The following is a 23,161-nucleotide window of genomic DNA, read 5'->3' on the forward strand; positions in this document are numbered from 1 at the left end:
ATGAACTATCTTATTTTACAAGAAGCAGTCCAAATACTGTATTCACTCTTCCTTAAGGCGTAATATCTGGTAACTGACTCGCACATGACTTCACAAAAAACCTGGACAAACCCCTCTACAATTCTCACTGCAGCATGTGGCAGCTGGAAATATTCAGCAGCCAAGGAAGAAGCCTGCAGTGTAAAGCTTGTAGTGTTGGCCTTCTCTACAGCTTTACCTTATACCAGAAAGCTCAGCTCCTCTTTCTTCCTTGCCCGATACTACACCTCTAGGACTTACAGCAACGAGCAATATTCACTGCTTTCATCAAATCTGAAACCTCCTGTCTCTAATTCCACAATTTACTAAGATTTTTCCTTATATTGCCTTTATTAGCCTTAACAGGTTAAAATAATTTTCTTTGCTTTTTAAACAAGAAACAGATTCTACAAAAAGCCAAAGCAGAACCAACCTGTGATGTTCTGGTATATTCTTCATACAATTTGTCGTACTCTTTGCTCTTTTCCTGATACTGAGCATGGTATTCTTGAAGCTTTTTACCTACTGCATCTATATTATCTTCTTTCACCAACTGATCCTGCACATACAAAGAGCTATTAAGTCTTCAAGCAAAGCAGCTTTTCCTTAAGAGTATTCATTTGTCCTCTTATGCACATTTGCATTTTACAGATACTAGCATCGTGTTTATAATCCAGTTTCTAGAGAACACTGTGTTTAAAACCCACCTTTCTTTGTGCAACATGTTCCACAGTTTACAGACAGTAGGAACTGGAACTACAGGACACCAAGAGCTGTGCCAAAATACTAAACTTCCAAAACCACACCACACCTTACTTTCAGGATTGCTATCCCCTATTCAAGAAAGAAGGAAGCAAATTGCTTAGAATCTTAAGCTAAAGATCAGAGTTGTTTCTTATATCTCCAAGAAGCTCTGCAGTTCTTTTTCCTTAATGCAAGAATGCGTCTTGGGCTACTGAATAAAAGTTTAAAAAATGTTCTTGAAAAATTTAGATGGCTATGCACAGAGTGAGCAGCTGCACAACTCGTATGGGTAGCACTGGCTAGAACAGTGCTCAGTGGGTTCATAAAGGTCCAAGGGGAAATTAAAAGGCTTCTCAGAGGCTCAACTCTGCTGCATGTCAGGGTTTCAATTCTCTGTTGGGCTCAGATGGAGACTAGAAACCTGATAAAATGTAGTAGCTTAGATGGTTAGACAATTTGGAAGACCCAAGTGAGGCCAAATATGAAAATTCACCTTTTTTTTTTTTCCTGTTAAAAAAATAAACAAACCAGGCTATTCATAGAGAAAACTCAGAATTATATACACATCTGCATTTTTTTTTTCTTGTCTGCACTAATAGTTATTGGGGTCTGATGAAGATCTTACCTGCTGGTACCGGGACACGGGGTACATCAACTTCACATCGAGCTTTGGGTTGTACTGAGCAAGGGACTCATTGCGGTAGTGGTTAATGAGCTCCACAACTGAATTAAACGTCAGTGGGTCAGAAAAGCCGTATTTTCCATCCCGATGGTAGATCTTTATCAGTTTGTTGTTGCCACCCTTCCTGTAAAGTACAGTCATTCAGAGGTTTTATTGTGTCCCTCCCATCCCTCATCAGAACTAAGGCTGCTAACAAAGACACCAGTGAAATTCCTGGGCAAGTGGCTTCCACACTGCACATCTTCACTGTGATTCTTTACACAGTAGCAGTATTAAGTAGTTTAAGAGTCAATACACACAGAATTATCATCTGATTACTTGAACAGGAGCAAAGCCCAAAGTAAATCTCTTTCTATGTGTTCATTCTGAAGCCAGCTTATGGTATTTAAATCCTAGCTTTGCCAGAAGTTTTGCAAGGGAAAAGGAGGATGCTGAAGGATGAATAAAGGAGCCATAAGAAAACCCAAACCCATAATTTCCTGCAATTCAGGGTCACTAATAGTATACAATTGAGTACAGATTTATACAATTATTAACAAGTCTTTTTGAGTTATAGGTGCTAATACAGGATACATGAACCTAAACAAAATCCTTTGAGGATTACAAGACAGTTGTAAATTTAGGGTGTTATGTTATCCAGATTTATACATTCTAGTGGTTTCTCCAAATATAGTCCTTATTTCTTCCTTTTTTTTTTCCAGCAACAGACTGTTTAGACACTGTCCTGTCCTTCTCCCACACTTACAATTTTGCCTCCTAAAGACAGCTGCATTCAGTAAAATAACCAAATCATGCCAAACCTTAGCACACAGGCTGTGAACTTTGAGGCAGAAATTAAAGCAGAATTTTAACTACACCCTTGGGAACAAGCCTACCATTAAGGCAATGGAATTTCACGGCAGGATCAAATACCTGCCATATCACAGTAATTCCCAAGGGTGTGCTACAAAGGCTGTGGCTTCTGTGCCTTGCCCACTTGCCTCTAACAGCCAGCCTTGGGAGCCTGTCAGAGGCAAGAGGCTGGGCAAGGCACCAGGGCCAGTCACATGAGGAGCTCTCTGCCTAACTGCAGCAGACAGGGCTGAGGCAGCTCTGGAAAACCTGCTACTTGCAGACGATTTTAATGAAGAAAAGAACATGACTCCAAGTCAGTATTAACTTTAGATCAGAAAGCATAAGATACTCTTTTTACCAAGATATTGTGTTCAGTTCTCCAGAGCTGTGTGCTGGTAAGATATTCAACACTCTCCCATTAATCAAAGGTCTAGTTTACAAACACCTTTTACCTTAGCAGTTCTGAAACTATGAAGCAGCTCTCCTCCTTGAGTCCCATCTAACCTGCAGAGATCCTTAGGGTAATGTTTAGTGAGGGGCAGGACTCAATGCAAAGAGTAGAACTGTCAGACCTGGCTCTTTATTTGCTTGTTCTGTGATGTGCAGAACTGGGAACATCTCTAAGCTTGAGCCACATGAGCTTTACACAGCCAGGGCTGTCACTGTTATGGCAACAGCTCCTCAGGGTTTTGCTGAGGGGACCACAAGTGCTCAGTGCTCACCGCAGTGTCAGAGTGTAGTCTCCCTGCATCTTGGTCGATGCGTCGCGCACCAGGAATGTTCCATCTGGCATGTCTCGTAATTTGTCATTGACTTCTTCCCTGGAGAATGGAAAGGGAGGCAAAATTAGAAGTGCTAAGGACATGATCATCTTTGCCACAGGTGAAACATCAGACCCAGCAATATAAACATCTGCAGAGCTCAATCTTCTGTCACGGTCAGGTTCTCAAGTTTTTTAGGCCACCTAAAGCAAGTCTCAACTTGTGTAGCTGTACTAAGGAAAAGTAGCTACAGTCAACTGCCACTTAGGAAGGAGTCTCTGCTTAAACAACAGTGGCAGCTGTGACTCAGTTCACAACCCTTCCCTTTAATCTGCTCAGGTTTTGAAGTCCACACTAGAACAGGTTCCCTTTGAGAAGCCAGACCTGACCTCTTAAGACACGTCTCTAGAATCACAGCTCAAAGGTGCCTAGAGTTTAGCGTAGTTTTAGTCTCAAGAGGCTCATTGTTGGCTTAACTCTGATCTTATTGACAGCCCTTTTAAATCACTACAACCTTGCTAGCTTCAGTACAACTTTTCCTTATTTACAACTGAGGCAGAAGGACACTCAGTCCAGAGCTTTAAGCTAAACCAAGAAATCTTTTAGTGAAAGTGAGTACCTGTAAGCACTAAGAAAATTATTTCAGCTGAAGAGATATGCATCTTGCTTATGAGCATTTCACCCAGATTATGTATCTCACTTTATAACAGCTCCCTCAAAGATCTTGAAAGCCCTAAGCACTTTTTAATACAATCATTTGGAAACTAAAGTTTCTCAGGTAGCCTCAACATTCTTTAAGTGCTGTAGGAAGCCTAGTTGAACCTTACAAAGAAAAATAAACAGCAGGTTTCTTTGTTCAAATACTAAGGAACAAAAGTACTCAAAAGAATAACAAAAGAATAGCCTTAGCTTTGATTTAGCTACCTGAAAACTATTCTGTTAGTAAAACTGACTCCTATTGAGTATCACATGCATATCCATTTACTCCTCGCAGACCATTTTTACAGACTGGATCCAGTTAACTCCTTTTTGAATGGACAGATATGACCTACAAGTTTGGGCCTGCAAGTTGCACCCTGGAGCTCATGACAGAATTTTCAGCACAAGTTCTTGACTGCAGAACATTGCTCCTGTCCTGATAGCCTGATGCAGCCTGTACCTGCTGGCTGCCAAACCAGGCTCATAAACAATTCCATCTTTACATGAGCGTGTATCAAGTTTTAATCTAATAAAGCCATTCCAATGTGATTTGCAGTGCATTAGCTCCTGCCATCATGGGCACTGCTAATTGAGGGACAAATCCACAGTCAATAAACTGATACCAATATTGAGCAGTTTTAAACAAACTGTGCCTAGTGGGTTTTGTAATCAGGTTTTGCCACTCTGCTTCAACTTAAAATTAACAGAAAAATATCTCTGCCAAGGCCCTTCAAAAGCAAGATCTACGAGGGTTTACTTTATAAAAAGATAAGGGTGGTACAATAAAGATATGAAAACCTTATTTCCCTTCTCAGAATGTCAATGAGCTCATGTGGCAAACACGCTCTTCTTGCCTCTATCTGCCAAAGTGCTTCAAAGTATTACGTGCACAAGTTTGAGCAATTCCTGATCGCACTCCCAGCACGCTTGCCTGTCCTCTTACAGCTCCAAATTCTAGACTCTTCAGAAGTGCCTTAAGAGGGTAAGAGATGACTGAACACTTCAGTTCTTTTATGCAATTAAGTATATAAAAACAGGCCTTTCATTTCCTGAACCAAACCCAAGCCATCTACTTTCTCAAGTACACAGAAAAGGGTTTTCTTAAGAGGCAAAACTTAATTTGTTTGGTATGTGTCTCTATCATCTGCTCAGTGTAGATGGGTGATGGTTAGCATTTGCAAGAGCTCTTTTTCACATCGCCATGTAATAGAAATTAATATAGATGCAATTTTAAACAAACGTTAAAGAAACCAAAAATAAGAATGCAATTCCTTTTATCCTGAAATATTATTTTTATACTGAAATTTTGCTGAACTGCATGCATTCCAGGATTGCATGCTTACAACACTTTATTAAATATCGAATTCAGAAGCATTTTTCTTCTTTTTAAAGATTGTGTATCTGGACAAATTTAGAAACTCAAAAATTATTGTCACCAAGACTTGCAATATCTACACCAGAGGAGCAACAAACTAAATATCTTGAATCCAGCTGAATACTTTCACTTAGGTGCTTTGCCAATAATAGTCCTAAAGCATTCTCCTCCTGTAAAATGCTGCTTGAAATAAGCATGTTCTTTTTGTCTTGAATTCTGGCAGGCTTATCCTAATTTTAACAACATATATTAACGTATTTTAATTAATATATTCTAGCAATATTGCTTACCTTGAGATGTCCCCCCAGTACCACTCTGCTTCCTGCAGAGAGAAACTGGAATTGTCCTTTATTCCATTTGTATTGACTGGAGTCATTGGTTTGGGGGGCTTTGGAGGAAGAGCTGAAAATGAAAAACAGATTAAAGAAAGGCAAACAGCAGAAAATAATCACTAAACTGTTAATAAAATATGACAGTAAAAAAACAAGAGAAAATGTGCATCTTGAACTCAGCTTTCAAGCTCTCTCAAACCAAATGGAACTTGTAATCATAAAGGAAGTCTGAAGTCAACTGTTCCACTGTGATCCCAGATTTTCTAGTATCAAGCACTTGTGTGAGGGAGGGGAAAAGGAAGGAGTATGAGGAAATGTGCGTTTTTGTTAAAAGAAGACTGGTGCAGGCACGACTACAAGGGCAGGTGCCGCCTAAAGCTCCAAACAAATGACAAAGGTGTATTGTGTTTGAAAGCCACAGCCTGGAGAGCACTGGGCACCACTGTGGAAAAACTCCAGTTGCTCAGGCATCACCAGTCCTGAAGCCAACCCACAAGAGCAAACAGGTGAACTCTTCAGAAAGAAAAACACTGCTAGAGAGCAGTGGTGGCTGGGCAGGGCTGTATCTGTCACAGACCCGAGGTTCATGCTGCGCACTGGGTTTGTCATTCAGGCTCCTGCTTGGAACAGAGGCTGTGACTCTTTGACTACTACAGGACATGAGGTGGTAAGGGAAGGGGACAGGGGATGTTAGATAACTATTAGAGTGCCTGCACCACTTTGCATAGCTACAGTGTTTACCACAGGAAAGGGGGTGCTACAGATGCCCAACACACAGGCAGAACTGCACACCTGCAGGCCTGGTGCATACCCGCTCAGAATTCCCCTATCCTGAATTCATGGCAAACATGCTTTTACTTCCATTCTCAAAATAGGTTACACAATGTAAGGGCATACAAGACACCAAAGCTGTTTTCTGTTTGGCCAGTTTTTGCTCAAACAACTTTATCACGAACCTGACTGTAAGCCCTGAATTAGTAATTCAGCAGCCACAGGCACACTGATGTACTGGGAGAGACTGGTCTGTGAACAGAAATGTATGATACATTTTCTTTCTTATTTTCTTTGGGAAAGTGTCCTGAGTGCTCTCCCCTATTTCGCAAAGACTGGATACTTCATCAAGAACATTGCCACTGAAACTGAGCATTTTTTAGGCATTTCGTGAGACTGTTTTATAGAGGGACAGGTCACATTCACATTCAGAGTAAGAAAGTAGCTACACACATTGATTTGCTGCCAGCACATTTCTAAGTCAGACCCTGAACATCTGTGCTCCCAGCCCTGTGCCCTCACCATCAGATTACACAAGCACCAGCGAGCAGGCCTGACACAGTGACAACAGCCATCTTTCAGATGCACAATCCCTGCGTACACACAGAAACACAAATAAAGGCAGCAGAAAGAAGATTTTGATCTCCAGCATGGAATGGCTTAGCACTGAGAGGTGTGCTACTTGGCACCATCCATCTGCTCACCTCTGAGCCACACCCCCCACATTAAAGAAGAGAAAACAGGCTTCTAACTGCAGTTCCAAATACCATTTCAGGCTGAATATCCAACACAGTAACTTCACTGTTCTCTGACAAACCAGTAGATGCTTTAATTGAGCCAATCTAAACTAAATCTGAACCTTGACCCAGACGTTTGCACCCTGGGGTTGCTGACCAAACACCTGATTCAGATAGCAGCATTCATTCTGTGGGACCGAGCATTAAACCGTAGCATACAGGTTCTTTTTATGGGGTGAGCTGGGAACTTTCAGGTGTGCACACATCTAGTGAGGCAATAACAGGTCTTGTTGTAAAAGGAAGGTGAAAACCTTCGGATTCAGTGAAGTAGCTTCCTGGTTAGGAAGCTTCAGTTATTCCTAGCTCAACTACTACGGTTGTTTGTGTAGCACACGAGTATTCGCACAAAGCACCATTGAGAGTAAGACACGGCTCCAACCCTACTTTGCTTGAAGCTCCCAGCCCCATCCAGGGTCATAGGAACATATATCCAGGCTAAGCCTGTAGCATCAATTGCATTCACTGTGCTGTTCCATCTCCCCCATTCAAAATTCCTGAATTAAAAATTGTCTTCAGGTCCTGACTGCTCCCAACATCTCACCTAGGACAAGACAGCTACAGCAGTTCTGAGTCTCATCAGTGACAGTAAATTTGAGTTCAGAAAACCTGTAGATGTTCTGACCCACTCCAGAATCTCCTGCAGGCTCTGAGTCATCGAAAAGCATATTAAGTTTTACATAATAAACATACAAGAGTGCAGAGAGTTCTTAGAAAACTATACCAGCACCTGCAATTATTTCACTGGGTCTTTCAAATTAAGGCCTGGACGTATCAAAAACTCCAATGTATTTTACAGTGTAAAAAGCCTGTTTTACACTGTTAATAGGGGATTTCCAGAAGAGGCTTTCAAGTGTTCTCTAGAGTACTTGAATACTTCTCTAGCCCTCCTTGTAAGATTAAGTCTTGCTCGTTTATACACTGTGGGATTATTTAGCAGCTTTGTTAGGCTCACTCCAAAGCACTGGGTACAGAAAAGCAAACTAAGGAAGACGAGAAAGGTAAGGAATGGGAGTTTGGACACAGAGCACTATACATTACACTAAGTGTCCCTACTACAAGTGGGAGTTTCTCCTTTCCCTTAATAGGCAGATATCAGTTCTCACTATCAGGAGGTTGCCTACGGAACTTCATTCTGCATGAGAAAACTGGAAGGAAATTATTTCAGGGAGAAGAATAAGGCTTGGACCAGTTCCTGTAAAACCTGACTCATGGAAGCCAGTCCTTTACACAATAGACTTTTGAAAAATGCTTTTTAATAGCATGCACATTTCAAAAATACAAAACTATTTGCAAGGGTGGATCCTGTTTCCAGAGAGCTATGTATCTAATTCTTTACTTTCAATGCTTTGAGCTCTTTGAGTCATAATAGATTTTCCCCTGTACTGGATACGGAACCAGGCTCTTGCTATTGCTTTACCCCATAGACCAACATGCCCATTCATTTCAGCATTTCCTGGCTACGCTCTCACCCCATAGACTTTAGTCTGCACAAATGGAGAACACTCACAAAGGTAGTTTAAAAACCTCACAGCCCAGTCCCTGTGATGACACAAAGGGAATATTTTGTAACAGCATGTCAAGTATAGTGCAACAGAGCAGCACCCACCACACTGCCGCTCTTGTAACGCTGGCCCAATAGGTAGCTAGAAGAGGCATCCTTAAACAGTTTTTACTTAGTACCTAGATGATACTAACAATGCTGCTAGGAGAAATCCTGTGCTGTTTCTATGAGAAGCTACAGAGAGCCTCAAAGAGTCCACAGATTTTGATTTTAAATTCAAAATAATCCAGTTTTATATACCTTACTCAATGAATATTAGAGAGCTAAAATCCTAGAGCAAAGTAATATAAGACTGGCTTGAAGTCAACAGGAACACTTTCAAGAGCAGCCGTGTTTCTTTCCATGTCACTGAGTCCAATTCTAGCCACAGGCACAATTTTACTTTATCTCTAAACCAGCTCTGATTAAAGTGAATGATCCTGATGGTTTCTTGCCTCCTTTTTCCTGGGAGAGAAAGAACACAGATCACAAGTGATTAACAGCACAACAGATCTATCCATTCTAATAAAGAACTGTCTCTTAGCACCAGATACACAAGCATCCTTCCTCTACCATGTCTCTAGGACAGTTTTAGAGCACAGATCTTTCCAAATCCCAAGAGGTGACAGCTCAGTTGTACCCTTCCACTCCCACATGAGAACATTCCAAAGGTCAGGTTCAGCCCTCAGTGACTGCCTGGCAATGAGTGCAGACTGGCTCTCCCTCACGCATTCATGGGCATATCTGGTTTTAATTTCTTTAGCAACTCTAGTTCCCTCTTTCTAGCTTTCCCAGGCAGACTAGCTTGACCTAAATCCCAACCCCAGCTCAGTGTCACTTAGGAGGGGGAAATAAAAACAAGCTGGTGATGGAGCAGAGGCATGGCAGCCAATGTGTGCCAGGCGCGGGATCGGATGTTGCTAACGTCAGGGCCCGAAGGCTGCCGTGCCGTTTCCGGCAGGTATCTTCAGCTGAACTGCTCCCAGAGCTGCTGTGCAGGCCCTCAGAGACAAAAGCCTGTGGACTGGGACCTGCCAAAGGTAGTTTTGGAATGCTTTCTTGACTGTGCAGAATTGTTTTTTGAAAAGGCGACTCGTGACTTTAACTGACTTGACTCTCTGAAATTCAAAGCTCCTCCGACACCAAGGCAAGTAGGAAAGCTGGCAAGTGTCTGAAGTCCAACGCCGCTGTATTTCCTTTAAAGTCTCTCGTAAAAAATCGTGGGCTGTATTAATCCTGAATTTAACTGCAGCGAAGTAGGCTGTGACTTCAATGAGATACACACATTCTGCAGTCAGGTTTTGAATAAAAAATTTTACAAGTTTACATGATCTAAGAGCCAGTGAACCCTATGTGTGAGGGTTTTCAATGGCACTGATTCAGGAGTAAAACAGGAAGAATGCATCAGTTTTCCAAGTGCTATATCCCATGCAGTATCCAGTCCAGCAGCCTGTTTCTTCTCTGGCTGCAGTACTTGTGTACAAAATCAACCTGCCAGTTAATTAAACTCTAGTTTTCAGTTTTAAGGCAGATGCCACTTAGTCTAAGAATGGCTCCACAACTTACTTCTTCCAGTATTTTCCAAGAGCTCCAAGCCAGATACTTAAAAGCATAGCAGGTTTAAATGCAGCATTAGGTCTACCTTACTGTTAAAAATAATCACAACTACCAAGTACTCTGATAAAGTCAATTTAAAGTCCCTCAGCACTTTCATGGGCTTGTTTACTAGCCTTCTTTCTGATGCTCTCAATCTACTCTCCCTCCACATTGTGACAAGCAGAAAACAGATCAGAGGATTTCCAAGACAGTTACTCAGCTTCAAAAAGGCTGATGTAGAGTAGATACCCTGCAAACTGTAATATAAAGCTCTACAAAGTGTCATTGCTATGGAAACATGCAAGTAATCTGTGGTTAGGCTGGCTAACATTTTAATGACACAGTCCTTGAGGAGAGAAGGGTTTTCCCTTTGGAGATATAGATGAAGACTTGGAATGAAAATGTAGGCTAGCTTTGTTGAAGAGAAAAATTCTCCCCAACCTTTAACTGCTCTCTGCCGTCTTACTCAATTTCTCAAACACTCTTCTCAATTTCTCTAACACATTTCAGGCAAAGCCTCAAAATCTTTCCCTCCCTTGGGAGTCCTGTACTCGTCCCTGCTGCATGAGAACCCCTCAAAGACATCTGTGAAAAAAGCACAGGCTTTTGCAGAGGTTTTCCAGCTGACAAGGAGGAGGGTCATGCACACCTGCTGACAGCAGCCCATTCCCCACCACTGGCAGGTAAATTATCTTGGCAGCTCAACATCTCAGTTCTCTTGCCAAGACCCCTCTTGCAGAGCGTTGAGCACCGATGCCCTTCCAAGCTGCCCTTCCTCAAAGGGCAGCTAATGTGCACGGAGAACTGCTCTGGGAATGGGAAAGGAAGCTCCTTGATGGAATTATTGCTGGCCACAGAACCTCAGGCATGCTCACATTTTCACTCTCCTCCCCCAAAATAGGCGAGATGCCAAGGAGTAAGACATATTCAAAGAATTGAAGTCTTTCAATATCTCATTACAGAAAACAGCAGACAAGTTGGCAGAAAGCCAGGCAGGCTTCCAACAAAAACACTCCCATTATAGCTTTGCTTGTGTTTCTATGAACTTTCATAAAAAACAACACCTTTAAGAAATATTTCAGTTTTGATTAATTGGCTTTTTTGATAAAGATCTGTTTTGTTTGAAAACTCACCAGCTATCCAGCCCTCTCCCACACCTCCCAATCACTGTTTCACCTCCTACAGCCTGCCAGGCTTCTGCTGCACTCTGCTCCTCATGAGCATCCTCAGCTACTGCACAGGTTAAAATATTATCTGCTCTGGGACATCTGCAGAACAGGGGACAGCAACAGTGTGTGAAGAGGCTGGGTCAAATTCAGCATTCCTTTGGGCATTTCAAAAGCATCTCTCACTACTTTGCAAGCCCTATTACTTCATGGGCTGAGATATAAGAAATGGAAGATGCTCACAGTCAGACAAATGACATGGGCATCTTTGACTTCTGTATTAAAACACAGCTCCTCCCCTTCATTCCAGCCTTTGCATGAAGGTGCAAAGCCAAAAAAAACCTCAGCTTCCCAATTATTTTCACTGCCCAAAGAAAAACAGTTTTCCTTCCAACTTAGAGCCCAGTGTAACTGCTGCAAAGCTACAGTAGTGTCAGAGGTTCCATAATCAACAGGGCTGAGGTGACTGCCCCAAAATTAACATGAGAAGGATAAAAAGGGTAAGTCCTCTTCCACCTACCAGGCATAATTAGCACACTCCTAATAAACTGGAGAGGTTTTAGAACTTTTGCCATGTTTTATCACTCAGAGATTATCACTACCAGCATCACATGCCCGGCTCACACAAGGAAGGAATAATTTTATCATGCAGACAGCAGGCCCAGGCTTTTGCCAACTCTGGATGAAAGTCCGTGACAGACATTTTATTGCAATGAAAATTTCAGATATTCAACAAGAACATTGTACTTTACAGTGTCAGGTCTAGAAGACTATACAGCAAAAGTAAATGTAAAGCGCAAGGGGTTTCTCCTTTTTGCTTTCTAACTAAAGCAGCTCCTCATCTGCCTTCACAGAAGAAACACCACAGCATATTCTTTACTCCTCCACAGGCGGAGTCTTCAAACCACTATTAAAAGTACTCTTTGGTCAATATGTGGGAACAGATATTTTGATAAGAGCAAGGAAAACACAAAATTCAGGATAAGCAAAGAACTACAGCAATCGAGAACAAAGAACTGGCTTTTCACTGTGGAAGAGAGAGAATGAAGTCAGGCCCAAGCAATGACAGCTATGGCTAGGGGATGTACCGAAGCCAAAAGAAGAAGATCTTTTAAATAATAACTAATTTTAAACAATAAATAATTTAAATAAAAACAGCTCAGGGCTGTTTTCCCCAGGTATTTCAAAGACTAAATATCTGTCCAGATGTCAAGTACAAACCTCACAGGGGATCCAATTCACAGAAGTAATTGGTGCTACTGAGAAGTTTACTGCACAAGAGGCTATTTAAAAATAATAGTAATACAGCTGCAAATGCATATGATTCTTGCTGCTCTAAGCAGCATTTTATTTCAGCTTACCACTAGCTCCAATCTTTCAAAGCAGTATGTAAAACTCTTCCTCATACAGTACCTGTCCTTGTGCTGTGTCAAACCATTTTCTAGTTACCAAGTACAAATATTTCAACACCGTCTAAATTGCTAATAGCGAGCCATCTAAATCAAGATCAAAAGGTGCATTCCTAAATCAAGAATCCAGGAGAATTTGAAGGTAGAAAAGTATTCAGAGGAAATCTGTTGTACACTTTGTCATGAGTCATCTTTTTTAAGAACCTTAATCTTGAAGGAAGCTCCACTGAGGCAGAAGTCCCAATCCCTGGGATCCCACGCAGTGCCTACAGCAGAAGGGGAGATTCAGGGCAGACCTAGAATAGTCAAGCCTGGCCATTGCTCATGCTCAGATTCAATCTCCTTACTCAGTACACAGTGATCTTCAAAGCATTTTAATGAAATCCATTTCAGAGCAGCAGCTTGACTTCTCTCACTGCCCCAAAAATTATCAGTGAGACTGTACTGTACCCTTCAAAACTGAAAGGATCTTAAACACTCATCTCATTTATTCAAGCTGCCTTGTATCCTTCAAGAGGCATTCTTGGAGACAGGAGATGAATTGGGGTAACAAAGCCAAAACCACCAAAGACTTCTAATTTGACACTTGGGAGCAGTTCCTTGAGGACCAATGATGTAGATTCTGACAATGTCCCCAGGATGGCTACACAGGGCAGAGCAGCAGGAGTACTGACAGCCTGGGAAATTCAGTTGCAATGTACAAATTCAGGTTATAACAGACAACAGAACTTACAGGCATAACACTGTCAAAGACCTTTTCATCCATTTACCTCTAAGACATTTTTCTGGGACAGGTGTTGAGTGCAAGCCCTACTGCCCACACTCAGAAAGCCTCACATGTAAACAGTGAGCCAAGTTCCCCCATTACAGCAAATTTTCTTGAACTCCATTGCAGCAGCTGTGCCTTCAGGTGTTTTGTTTGGGTTTTTTAAGGGGAGGCATGCAAGCAAGGAAAGAATTCCTCCAAAAGAAAATATGATTGTGTGCAGCATCAGATTTTAGGGACTCCAGAGACAAAGTTAGGGGGAGGCTACAGAACGTAAAAACCTGAAAAAATGGCTCCAGTAGATTTTCTTCTTTCAAGGGTTAGAGGAAGAAACAGAGAGTAAGCTGTAGCTAATGAAAGGAAACAGGTTTATGATTGGAAGGAGAAACCTGACCTGAAATACAAGAGTCACAAAGTGACACTGAACCAAAAGTCAAGTTATTTTGTAGCAAAAGAACAAACAATATTAATGGGATAAGGAACAGATTGGTACTTTTATAATTCTTCCAAACCCACCAACTTTTGTGCAGAGAAATGTGATGTTTTTGAAGCCATTTCTAGATAACTATGTGTCATCTTCAGGGATATCTGCTTTTAGAAGTAACATTCCTATGAACTACCATTAAAATCACAAAAACTGGTACAGTCTGGGTGAATGCTGGAAGCAGCCACAGCCTGAAGCAGTTGAAGTATTTCATCTCCTTTTTCAAAGCGCTCTGGATGGAAGGCATCCATCTTGAGTGTGCTGCTGGACTCAAAGCCAGTGAAGATCCTGGATCCTGTTCAGCCACAGGAAAGCTTAAGAGCTCATTGTGCTTCGGCATCAGGATTCACCAGGCAGCTGGTTGGTGTTCAGCAGGGCAGCTGGAGTCCTTTTTGGAAAGGGCTACAAGAGGCACCACCTGCACTTTGCCTTTTTTTGTACTGTATGAATCCTTGTAAAGCTCCCTGTATATAGACACTTTCCTTGAGAACTAGAAAAGCTTAAGATACTGGAATGTATGCACTGGAACATGGCAGAATCTTTGTCTATTGAATGGAGGACACAGCAAACAGGAAGGACAATGAAAATATTTTCTAAAGAAGTTACATCCACTCACACTGATTGGGGACCCAGGACCAGCTCATTGCTGTAGTTTATATTATGTGGAGAAGTGAATTCTTGCTTACTTAGCTATTGTGCAGACTTTAACCTGTCAGAAGAAATGAGATAAAAAGCAGAAGAAAAAAAGACAATCTGACTCATTTCCATAGGGGCACTTAGAACATGAGCAGAGATTGTTCCTTAAGCATTACTCAGCAACCTACTTTACAAAAATGAGTTTTCCAAAAAAATCCAGCTAGAGCACACCTATTGCTTTAATGGGACTAAAGTTTTACAGCAACCTGTTTCAACACAGTTAACAGTCTTTCTGACAATAATAAAGCCTAAGCTTTAAAACACACAGGGCATGCTGATAAATGTATTCTTTATGCTTCTCCAGCTCTCTGCCCAAAAAGTGACTCACTAAACAACCAACGTGAGGTGATGTAAGGCACCCAACTGTGTTCAGTCCTGGGCGCAGATGCATATGACCAGCTATGCCTCTGTTTTCCCAAGCTGTAGAGCAAAGATAAGCCCAAATAGCTTTAGTCTGGAATAAGATAATCATGCAGGCAATGGCAAAGACAGAAGTCAACTCTGCTGCTTGAGAAAGCAATAGCCCCCACAGGAAACTCTGGGAAGAGTTTTCTCCTTTTAAACAGGTGAAACAGAAGCAACACCATGATTAACTCCTTTCAGGAATCATGCAATACACAAAATTGTTTGGAACAACAATTGCAGAAATAACATCTGCTGCAAGAACACATGTTGAAGAGCTTGGTTTCTTCTCAGGATGTCCCCTCATGTTTTAGTTTGCATGAACCTATAGCTTTACAGAACAAAGCTGAACAACTCCTATTAGCAAGCCTTCCCGCCCCCAACTACTTCTACATAATCTAAAAACCTAGTGATAAACACAAATGTTAGCCTTTTAAAGCAGGCTCTCTCATCTCAAGCAAAACAGCATTTCACTTTCTATTAATGATGCTATTTTTTGTGGTCATGTATTTAATTGAAAGCCGATGAGTGATATTCTTTAACAGTTAGAGCCATCAAAATGAAAACGAAATGCAAGGAATGCAAAAGCAAGCCTAAAAATGCAATCAGAAGTAAAAAATTGTTACAGCAGTCATTAAATGAAAAGGCTAGTAAAGAAATCTAGGTGTTAACAAGAACAGAGTACAAGCAATTCACACCACTGTCTTCACAGGAGCTGAGACTCAAATCCAAACCATTTTCCCAGATATGCAGAATACAGTGACTGAGCCTTATTTACTCTCTGCTCTACCCCAAATCAGCCCACACAAACTTCCCTTCTGTAATAAGGCAACTCTCAATCCCAAACATCTACTTTTTTTTAAATACAATTTCCAGCAAGACTTAAATTTGCAAAAAATACAGTTGAAGCTACAATGCTGTTGTTTTGAATACATGCCCTAGAACTTTTTCTTTTTTTTTAAGATGTGTAAGAACAGAACTTTTCTTTGATAAGCTTCTGAAGTCAGTTCAGATAAGCTGAAGGACAACACTGACAATGCTATTCAAATTTGCATCTGTTCTCCCACTGGAAAACTAGTCAGGCATAGACAGGCAGTGATCACCTACATCTGGCTACTGTGTACCACAAACCCAATTCAAGAAGCCACATCCAGTTTCCACTGTAACACTGATAATGATACAGCACGCCTGGTATCCCAGTAAACACTGCCCTTGAGCTCGGAACCCTGTGTTTTCCAAATTACAATTATAGTATCGCTCCCCTAAAATAAGGGTTGTCAAATTATATATGAGAAGGAAATAGAAACTATAATGAATAAATACAGTTTTTCCCTTGAATACTTGTCTCACTCATACACTGGCAGTGCTGCTTCTACAAAGACTAAACTAAGCAGCCCATAGATTAGTGCTCCCCCCATCTAATTATCAAAAGATTTTGTAGCAACTGCATTGTTACAGCATATGAGGCAAGGCAAAGTACTGTTCTTGAAAAAGACAGCTGGATCAAGTTATAAACGTAGTTGGTCATATTTCAGGGTTCAAACAGGCAGCTTCCATATAGCTTTAGGTCAAAGAGTTACTGTACTATTTGTTCATACAGCCCATTCTGCACTAGAAGCCTACCTTAAACTTGTGGTTTTCTTCATAAGCCACCCAAAGGAAACTAACCTCTAATTTGTAGTTGAGCCAAATATCTTTGCTGACATCTGTATCAGAAATCCCAGTGGAACACTCTTACTGATTTTCATCCAACTGTGACAAAATGTATTCAGTGATTACACATTTTATCATCAACACAACTGATAACATATCCCAGATCTACAGAGGGAAAGACATTGCTTAGCCCTACTAAATAAAAGTGAGGCAATACATAGGTAGGGGTCCTTCAGATACTCTGGTAACTTCTGCAGTCAATTTGAAATCCTCTGTTCAAAAACTTCTGGCAGTAACAACTTTTTTGCAGACCTAAACTGGTATTGTCAAATAAACTAAATTCAACCCAGAACCTATTTTCTTGTCTTTTCAGACAGCAAGACCCACAGCAGCAACAAATATAGGAGTGAACCCCTGACAGCTCCCTAATGCCAGAGCCAGCACACAATGCTGCTACAGCCACAACACTTTAACTTAATCCATCATCAGAAAGTTGAGAAGCTGCTATGTTAGCTATATGCAACTGATGGTCCCAGTTGTGTCTTTATATACTGAAAGTTATTTGCTGCATGTAGTATTATTTGCCACAAAGAGATCCTCCCTTATGCCAGTGGTGCATGTATAAATGCAAAACAAAATGTAAGCAGAAGGAAAAAGCAGGAGGTAACAGGAGTCACCCTGCTGGTTGTCACCACAGTGGCTCCTGTGTTAGTTGTACTGCTCTAAATTATGCTTTGGGAGGCTGGCAGAGCTGAATCCCTAGTTCCACCACTCTGGGAAAACTGTCCTACTCCTACATTTAGGATGGATTAAAGCCTAGCAGAAAGCTTGCAGTCAGTCCCTTGTTACCTGACTGCCTCTGCTTGAGTTGTGAAAAACTCAAGTGAGAGAGATGTGTTATTATTTTTATTTCTGAACTCTAGAGCAAACCTTGTAGCAGAGAGGCTCCAGGACCTGCTCTGAACATCCATTTACACCTACAGCCCTGAACAGCAAACATGAGCACACTGATAAGCTGGTGCAGGTGCACTGAGGCCTGACAGAAGCTCCGGCTGCTCTGCAGGCTGCCTGCCATCACCAGATTTTATTTCTGCATTATTATTGGGCAACGCTAAGGTGGGTATTAAGACGGCCTGCCAAGATAAATTAAAGGTCTACTGGCCTTTAACGAGAAACAGTATCCCCACCCTCGGCTCGGAGGTCACGGGTGACACCGCACATTATGTTCACCTTGCTTTTGTCTTCTGCCTCAAGTTTGGACGCAGTAAAATGTAATCAGGGGCACTCATGCGTGAGCCCAGACACTTGGTTCCCGGGATCCGCCAGTGCCCGGTGCTGCGGCACAAAACCCAAGCGGGGATCTCTCCGCTCAAGTTGCGGGAACAAAAGAGCGCTCGGGCTGCCTCGGCAGCGGGGCTGCACATCACTGCTCTGGGCGCTGCCGAGGGAACGCTGCCACCACTCAGCCTCCCAGGAGCTCCGGCCACCGCGCCGGGAATGCTGCACCGAAAACCTTCACAAATTTTTGTTGGAAGTGGGCCAAATGGAGCTGTGGTTGTTACCGGGTGCAAACGCAGTGACTTTATCCCAAGGCATGCCGAGTGTTTAAGCCTTCCAAATGAATTCCTCCACACTCCCCTTAGGGATGACCTATCATCCCAGGCCAGAAAACACTTTACCACCCTGCCTCTGGACAGGGAGAAAGCAGACCCCCTCTGCCACAGTCTCCCTCCCTCCCCTTGCAATTTAAAAACTGCAGTTCCACAAAATCAGGACATACACATGGGGATTATCCCATGCATCACTTCCAGCTCTGGCTTGTCTAGTTTAAAAATATGAAAGATAAAGTTACTGAACACTTCAGGGATCAGCCTGTAACACTAAGTCCTTTTGCTAACTGGTGTTTGGACTGTGCAGAGCCTTTATCCCTGACAAGAAGGCTCCAATGATGGAAGCACTGGCATTATTAATGATAGAAGAGCTGCTTCTTAATGTAAACTTCGAAAGGCTTCCTAAAAATTTTGCATGGCCAAATTCCTGCAGAAACACTGGAAAGTTGTTTTCTGACCAGTTCAGTTTGTCCAGCTCCTTTTAGCAGCCTCCTTGTACTAAGCCATTCAAGGGGCTTTATTTTTATTTTTTAAATAAAAACCCTACACTAATTGCTTTAAGTCACCTACAATGGGACTTGGGTTTTTGTTCATTTGATACAAGCACACACAAATACTTACCTCATGAATAGTAAAAAATCAAAAGCATTTACAAGAAAGATATCCTTTAAAATTCACAGAAGCAAAGTGACTTGACTGAACTTTAGGCTTTCAGTAGTAACATCTAAAAATAGGTAGTGTCAGGTATGCAAGAATTTAATGAGTAGTGGACAGTATTGGGTGTCTGAGAGATCTGTCCAATTTTTAAAGTGTCAGAGTTACCAAAGGAAGCAAGTACAGGTCCTTGTGATCCAAAAATCTCAGGATGATCACCTCCTCCTGTTTTAATTAAAGTACCACATACCTCCAGAGAGAAAAACACAGCTCACTGTGCTGAAACAAAGAGAATAAACCACACTTGCAGACACATGCCATGATTCGGGCACAGGTTGAAAAGCACATTCTGAAAGTACATGCCCCATAAAAGACACCACTTGGAAGTACTTATTTGCTATCAATTTCTCTGCAGGCTAACACTTTTGGTGCATATTTTACTGTACCTTCTGGCTGTACAGATCAGAGACCTGAGAAGATAAAGGCCCTTCAATTACCTTACTGCTTCAGCCTGTTTGACTCTTACAGGTATAGATACAGTTTCACCAGTACCCATTTATGCTTACTTTAATTCATTACCAAAGAAAGGCTCAACCTCTCCTCCTCACAAGCCTTCCCTCCCTCTTCAGACACAAAAGAAACTTTTTGTCCCATCAAAAACTTCAGGCAAGCGAGGGATAATACATTTCCCCATTTTCAGCACTAGCAATCCATGGAGGGGGGAGGGAAGAAAAAGTGCATCAAATCCTTTTGAACAAGGTTTTTACGTGTTATCAAAGTAACTGTGCCTCCAGGGATGGATTCCAGCCTGTTCCCAAGTATTATCCCCCCTCCACCAAAACCCAGCGACCACCTCATCTGTCACTGCTGGAAGAGAGCTGGGGAGAAAAGGGTCTTGGAGACTGTAAAAGCGATTAAACTGGAACTGAATGGAGGTGGGTAAATCACCACCATCAAAGTGTTACAGGCACATAAAGGCACACAGGTGAAGAGGATAATAAAAGAGCTCCTCTAGGAGCGAATACAGCCGAAATATACGCTTTTCGAGAAAGGCTTTAAAAAAAGGAGACACGAGAGAGGGGCTGCGACCAGCTCTCCTCCTCCTGCCTCCTTCCATCTCCCAAAAGGCACCATAAATTGCTCTTATCCTCCCACCTCCCCCACAAAAAAAACCCCAGTATTAAAATACTTTGCCCAGGAGACAGCGAGCTCAAGTCCCTGGAAAGTTTACACAAAGTTTAACTACAGATATTAATTTCCCACCCCCCCCTCCCCCTCTCCTTTTATTTTAAAAGGGAAAAGTCTGCAGGAGGAGTGAGGGCAGGGATGGACGGCAGCCGCCGAGCCGCTGCCAGGGGTGCGGGGGCAGCTCGCAGGCTTCGGCTCCCTACCTGGAGGGTCCATTTCAATGTAAAATATCAGCTCAGTGGAATAGGGCATCATCACTTCCCTCCAGTCCGTGTCATCGCGGTCCATATCCCACACCGTGTTGTACATCGCGACAGCCAAGTCCCGGCAGGGTTAGAAATAAGAGGTTGGATAGCTCGGCTTTTAATCGAGAGGTAGGGGGGAAGAAAAAAAAAAAAAAAAAAAAAAAAAAAAAGAAAACAAAGCCGAGAAGAATCCACCTCGCTCTAAAATAACACTTTTAGCAAAAAGAAAAAAAAAATTTAAAATCGCAAAATTAAACTTAAAAAAAAAGCCTCCACGCAAGTCACCGCAGCAGCTGCCCCGCAGGAACTAAAGATAGGTAGTTATATATATAATATATACAGAGAGAGTGCTTCTTTTTGTTTAAAAAGACACCTTTCCACAGAAAAGCCACTTTCCTGAATTCTCTCTAAAAATCGCCGTTTTCAGGGTATTTTTAAAACACAAGCCAAACAAGCCCCCCGCAGGAAAGCGGGGGGGATGGTGGCGAGCAGCGGATAAAAAGGGGCGATTTCAGTCTCTGGATGAATTCTTTCCGCCGGCGGAGGACGAGAAAGGCGGCAGCGGCGGCGGGCAACAATACGGGCAGGCGCGGAGCCCGAGCGGGGCGGGCGGCGCTATGCCCGCGGTGCGGTGCGCGCCGGCGGGGCTGGGTGCGCGGGGCTCAGCGGCGGGCGGGCGGTCCGCGGCGGGGCCCGCCGTGCCCTGCTGGCGGCGCGGGGTGGCGGGCGGCAGTGGCGGGCGGCGGGGCCAGGCTCGGGGCGGCCGCGCTCGGTGACATTTTAAGCGGCTCTGAGGGGCCCGGCCACCGCCACCCGCCTCTTGCCGAAGATCGGGCCACGCCCCCCCGGCGCCAGGGGGCGGGGCTTCGCGCCGGCTTTTTAACCCCTTGGAGGTGAACGGGTATGTGTGTGAGGGACCGCTTCCACGAGGCGGAGGGAGGGGTGGGCAAAAAAAATAAAGACATAAAGGGGAAACATCCCTCTTAGCGCCGGCGAGGCACACCCACACAGAAAGCGTACGGCACAATAAAAATCTGCTTCCTCTCTTTTATAACTTCTACCCGGCTCGCTTTCGCCACTTTTCTCGACGGCTTTTCGTAGTGCCCCCCTGTTCTGAGGCGAGCAGCGGAGGTGGTAGGTCCCCTGGCTGGCCGGCCGCCAAGGGGCCGCTGCCGCGGAGCACGCGCGGGGGGCGGGGGGAGCGGAGCGCAGTTGCCAGAGCTGCTGCCTTTGTCTGAGGGAGCAGCGAGCGCCGGGATTGGCAGAGGGCTGCGGGCTGCCCAGCCAATCAGCGCGCGGCGGGGCCGGCCGGCTCGATGGCGATTGGCCGCGAGCGCCGGTTACTAAGCGGGACAAAGGAAGGCGAGTGCTGAGGCGAGAGCGGGGCTCGGCGGGCGCGGGGTGACTCGGCCCCGCTTCCCGGCCCCGCTTCCCGGCCCCGCTTCCCGGCTGAGTCGCTCCCCAACACCGCCGGTCCCAGCGCTGCCCCTGGGGAAACACCTCCTGCCCGCACCCCCGGCGGTGCTGCCCCTGCCCCGAGCTGGTGCGCCGCAGCGCCGGGTCTCCCTGCCACCCTCCAGCCCGGGCCGGCCGCCCTGTGGGGATGGGGCCTGCGGGAGACCCGGGCACAGGGGACCCTGTGCAGGTGAAGCCGCTGGCCACTTCCCCTGCGGGAGCCTGTGTTGGCTGACCCCTCAGCTGCTGCACTGGCCACAAACATGGGCTCTCCTCCCTCCTCTGCCAGGGCCGTGGCAGCTGCCCGCTGTGTTAGCCACGTAATCCACCTAATACCTTGACCATTTCAGAGGGCACCATAGGTAAGGAGTGTGACCCCCGAGAAAAATCCGGCGCGCTTTCTAGTGACATAACCAGCGGGGGGAAAAAAAAGGAAAAACAAACAAAACCCACAGGAAAAGGCACCAAACTGGATGTCGGCCTCTCACAGGGTTTGGGCTAAGTCTGAGCTGCAAACACACCCGAAATGGAACCTCAGCCTGCCTGGCAGCCACATCCCGATGGGCAGCCACAGCCCGCAGGCACTGGCAGGAGGCAGAAGTGCAGCCAGCTCGGCACTCAGCCTCGGTTTTAGCGCGGCAAAGCATCCTTAGAGAAAGGCTGCTGCTGAGAAATTAAGGAAAAGTCCCTTCCTGAGACTCCCAACCAGTGTCACAGGCACAAAGACGGACAACACCTTGATCTGCTGTGGAGATGTCAGGGAATGGTGGAAAACCCAGCACTGAAGTTGCCTGCTTTATTTGCACTTCAAAGCGTGGAACAGCAAGTGACGAATAATTTGTCCTGCTGTGCCATTAGGTAGCAGCTCCTGAAAACACCCTCCTGGCTTGGCTGAACCTTAGGGTGACTGCGGCACTGAATAACTGAAAGGCCGTACCCGACGGAAGAGTATGAGGGAAGATCTGAAGTTTGCTGATGTATCACAACTTCCACAGCAAGCAACTGAGAGCAGCCTGCTCCAGGAACAGAGCTTCTTGAGGGATGGACAGCTGCAAAGGAGCACAGGGCTTTGATTCAAGTCACTCACTGTATATAAATTAATTTTATAAACCCATCCACAAACTCTGATTAATCCACGATAACCAGATATGATTCCTTTTTCTAATTTTTAAATTAAATTATTGAGCTGATACCATGTATCGGCTCCAGCTTCTTCAAAGGGAAATGCCCTCCTTGGAAGCACAGCTGGCTCCCCCAGTGAAATTTAACTTGGTGCTTTGGGTG

The 23,161-nt window shown here is 43.9% G+C and overlaps 1 protein-coding gene across 2 annotated transcripts in view; it reads right to left on the minus strand.

Annotated features, from left to right (window-relative positions):
- LOC309576060 (phosphatidylinositol 3-kinase regulatory subunit gamma) overlaps nucleotides 1-23,161 on the minus strand; it is a gene marked incomplete at its 5' end in the record, with an annotated part of 73,061 nt that overhangs the window by 7,895 nt on the left and 42,005 nt on the right. The window contains 5 exons of one of the 2 annotated variants that reach the window (XM_082287024.1): nucleotides 452-577; nucleotides 1,388-1,568; nucleotides 3,001-3,099; nucleotides 5,404-5,515; nucleotides 20,381-21,064. In XM_082287024.1, coding sequence (XP_082143150.1) covers nucleotides 452-577; nucleotides 1,388-1,568; nucleotides 3,001-3,099; nucleotides 5,404-5,515; nucleotides 20,381-20,486 — 624 coding nt within the window. Of the gene's footprint in view, nucleotides 1-451; nucleotides 578-1,387; nucleotides 1,569-3,000; nucleotides 3,100-5,403; nucleotides 5,516-20,380; nucleotides 21,065-23,161 lie in introns of those variants that run through there. The other variant, XM_082287023.1, reaches the window with a different exon arrangement.

The sequence above is a fragment of the Coloeus monedula genome (assembly GCF_965178545.1).
Source record: "Coloeus monedula genome assembly, chromosome: 9".
In the NCBI taxonomy this organism is placed as follows: domain Eukaryota; kingdom Metazoa; phylum Chordata; class Aves; order Passeriformes; family Corvidae; genus Coloeus; species Coloeus monedula.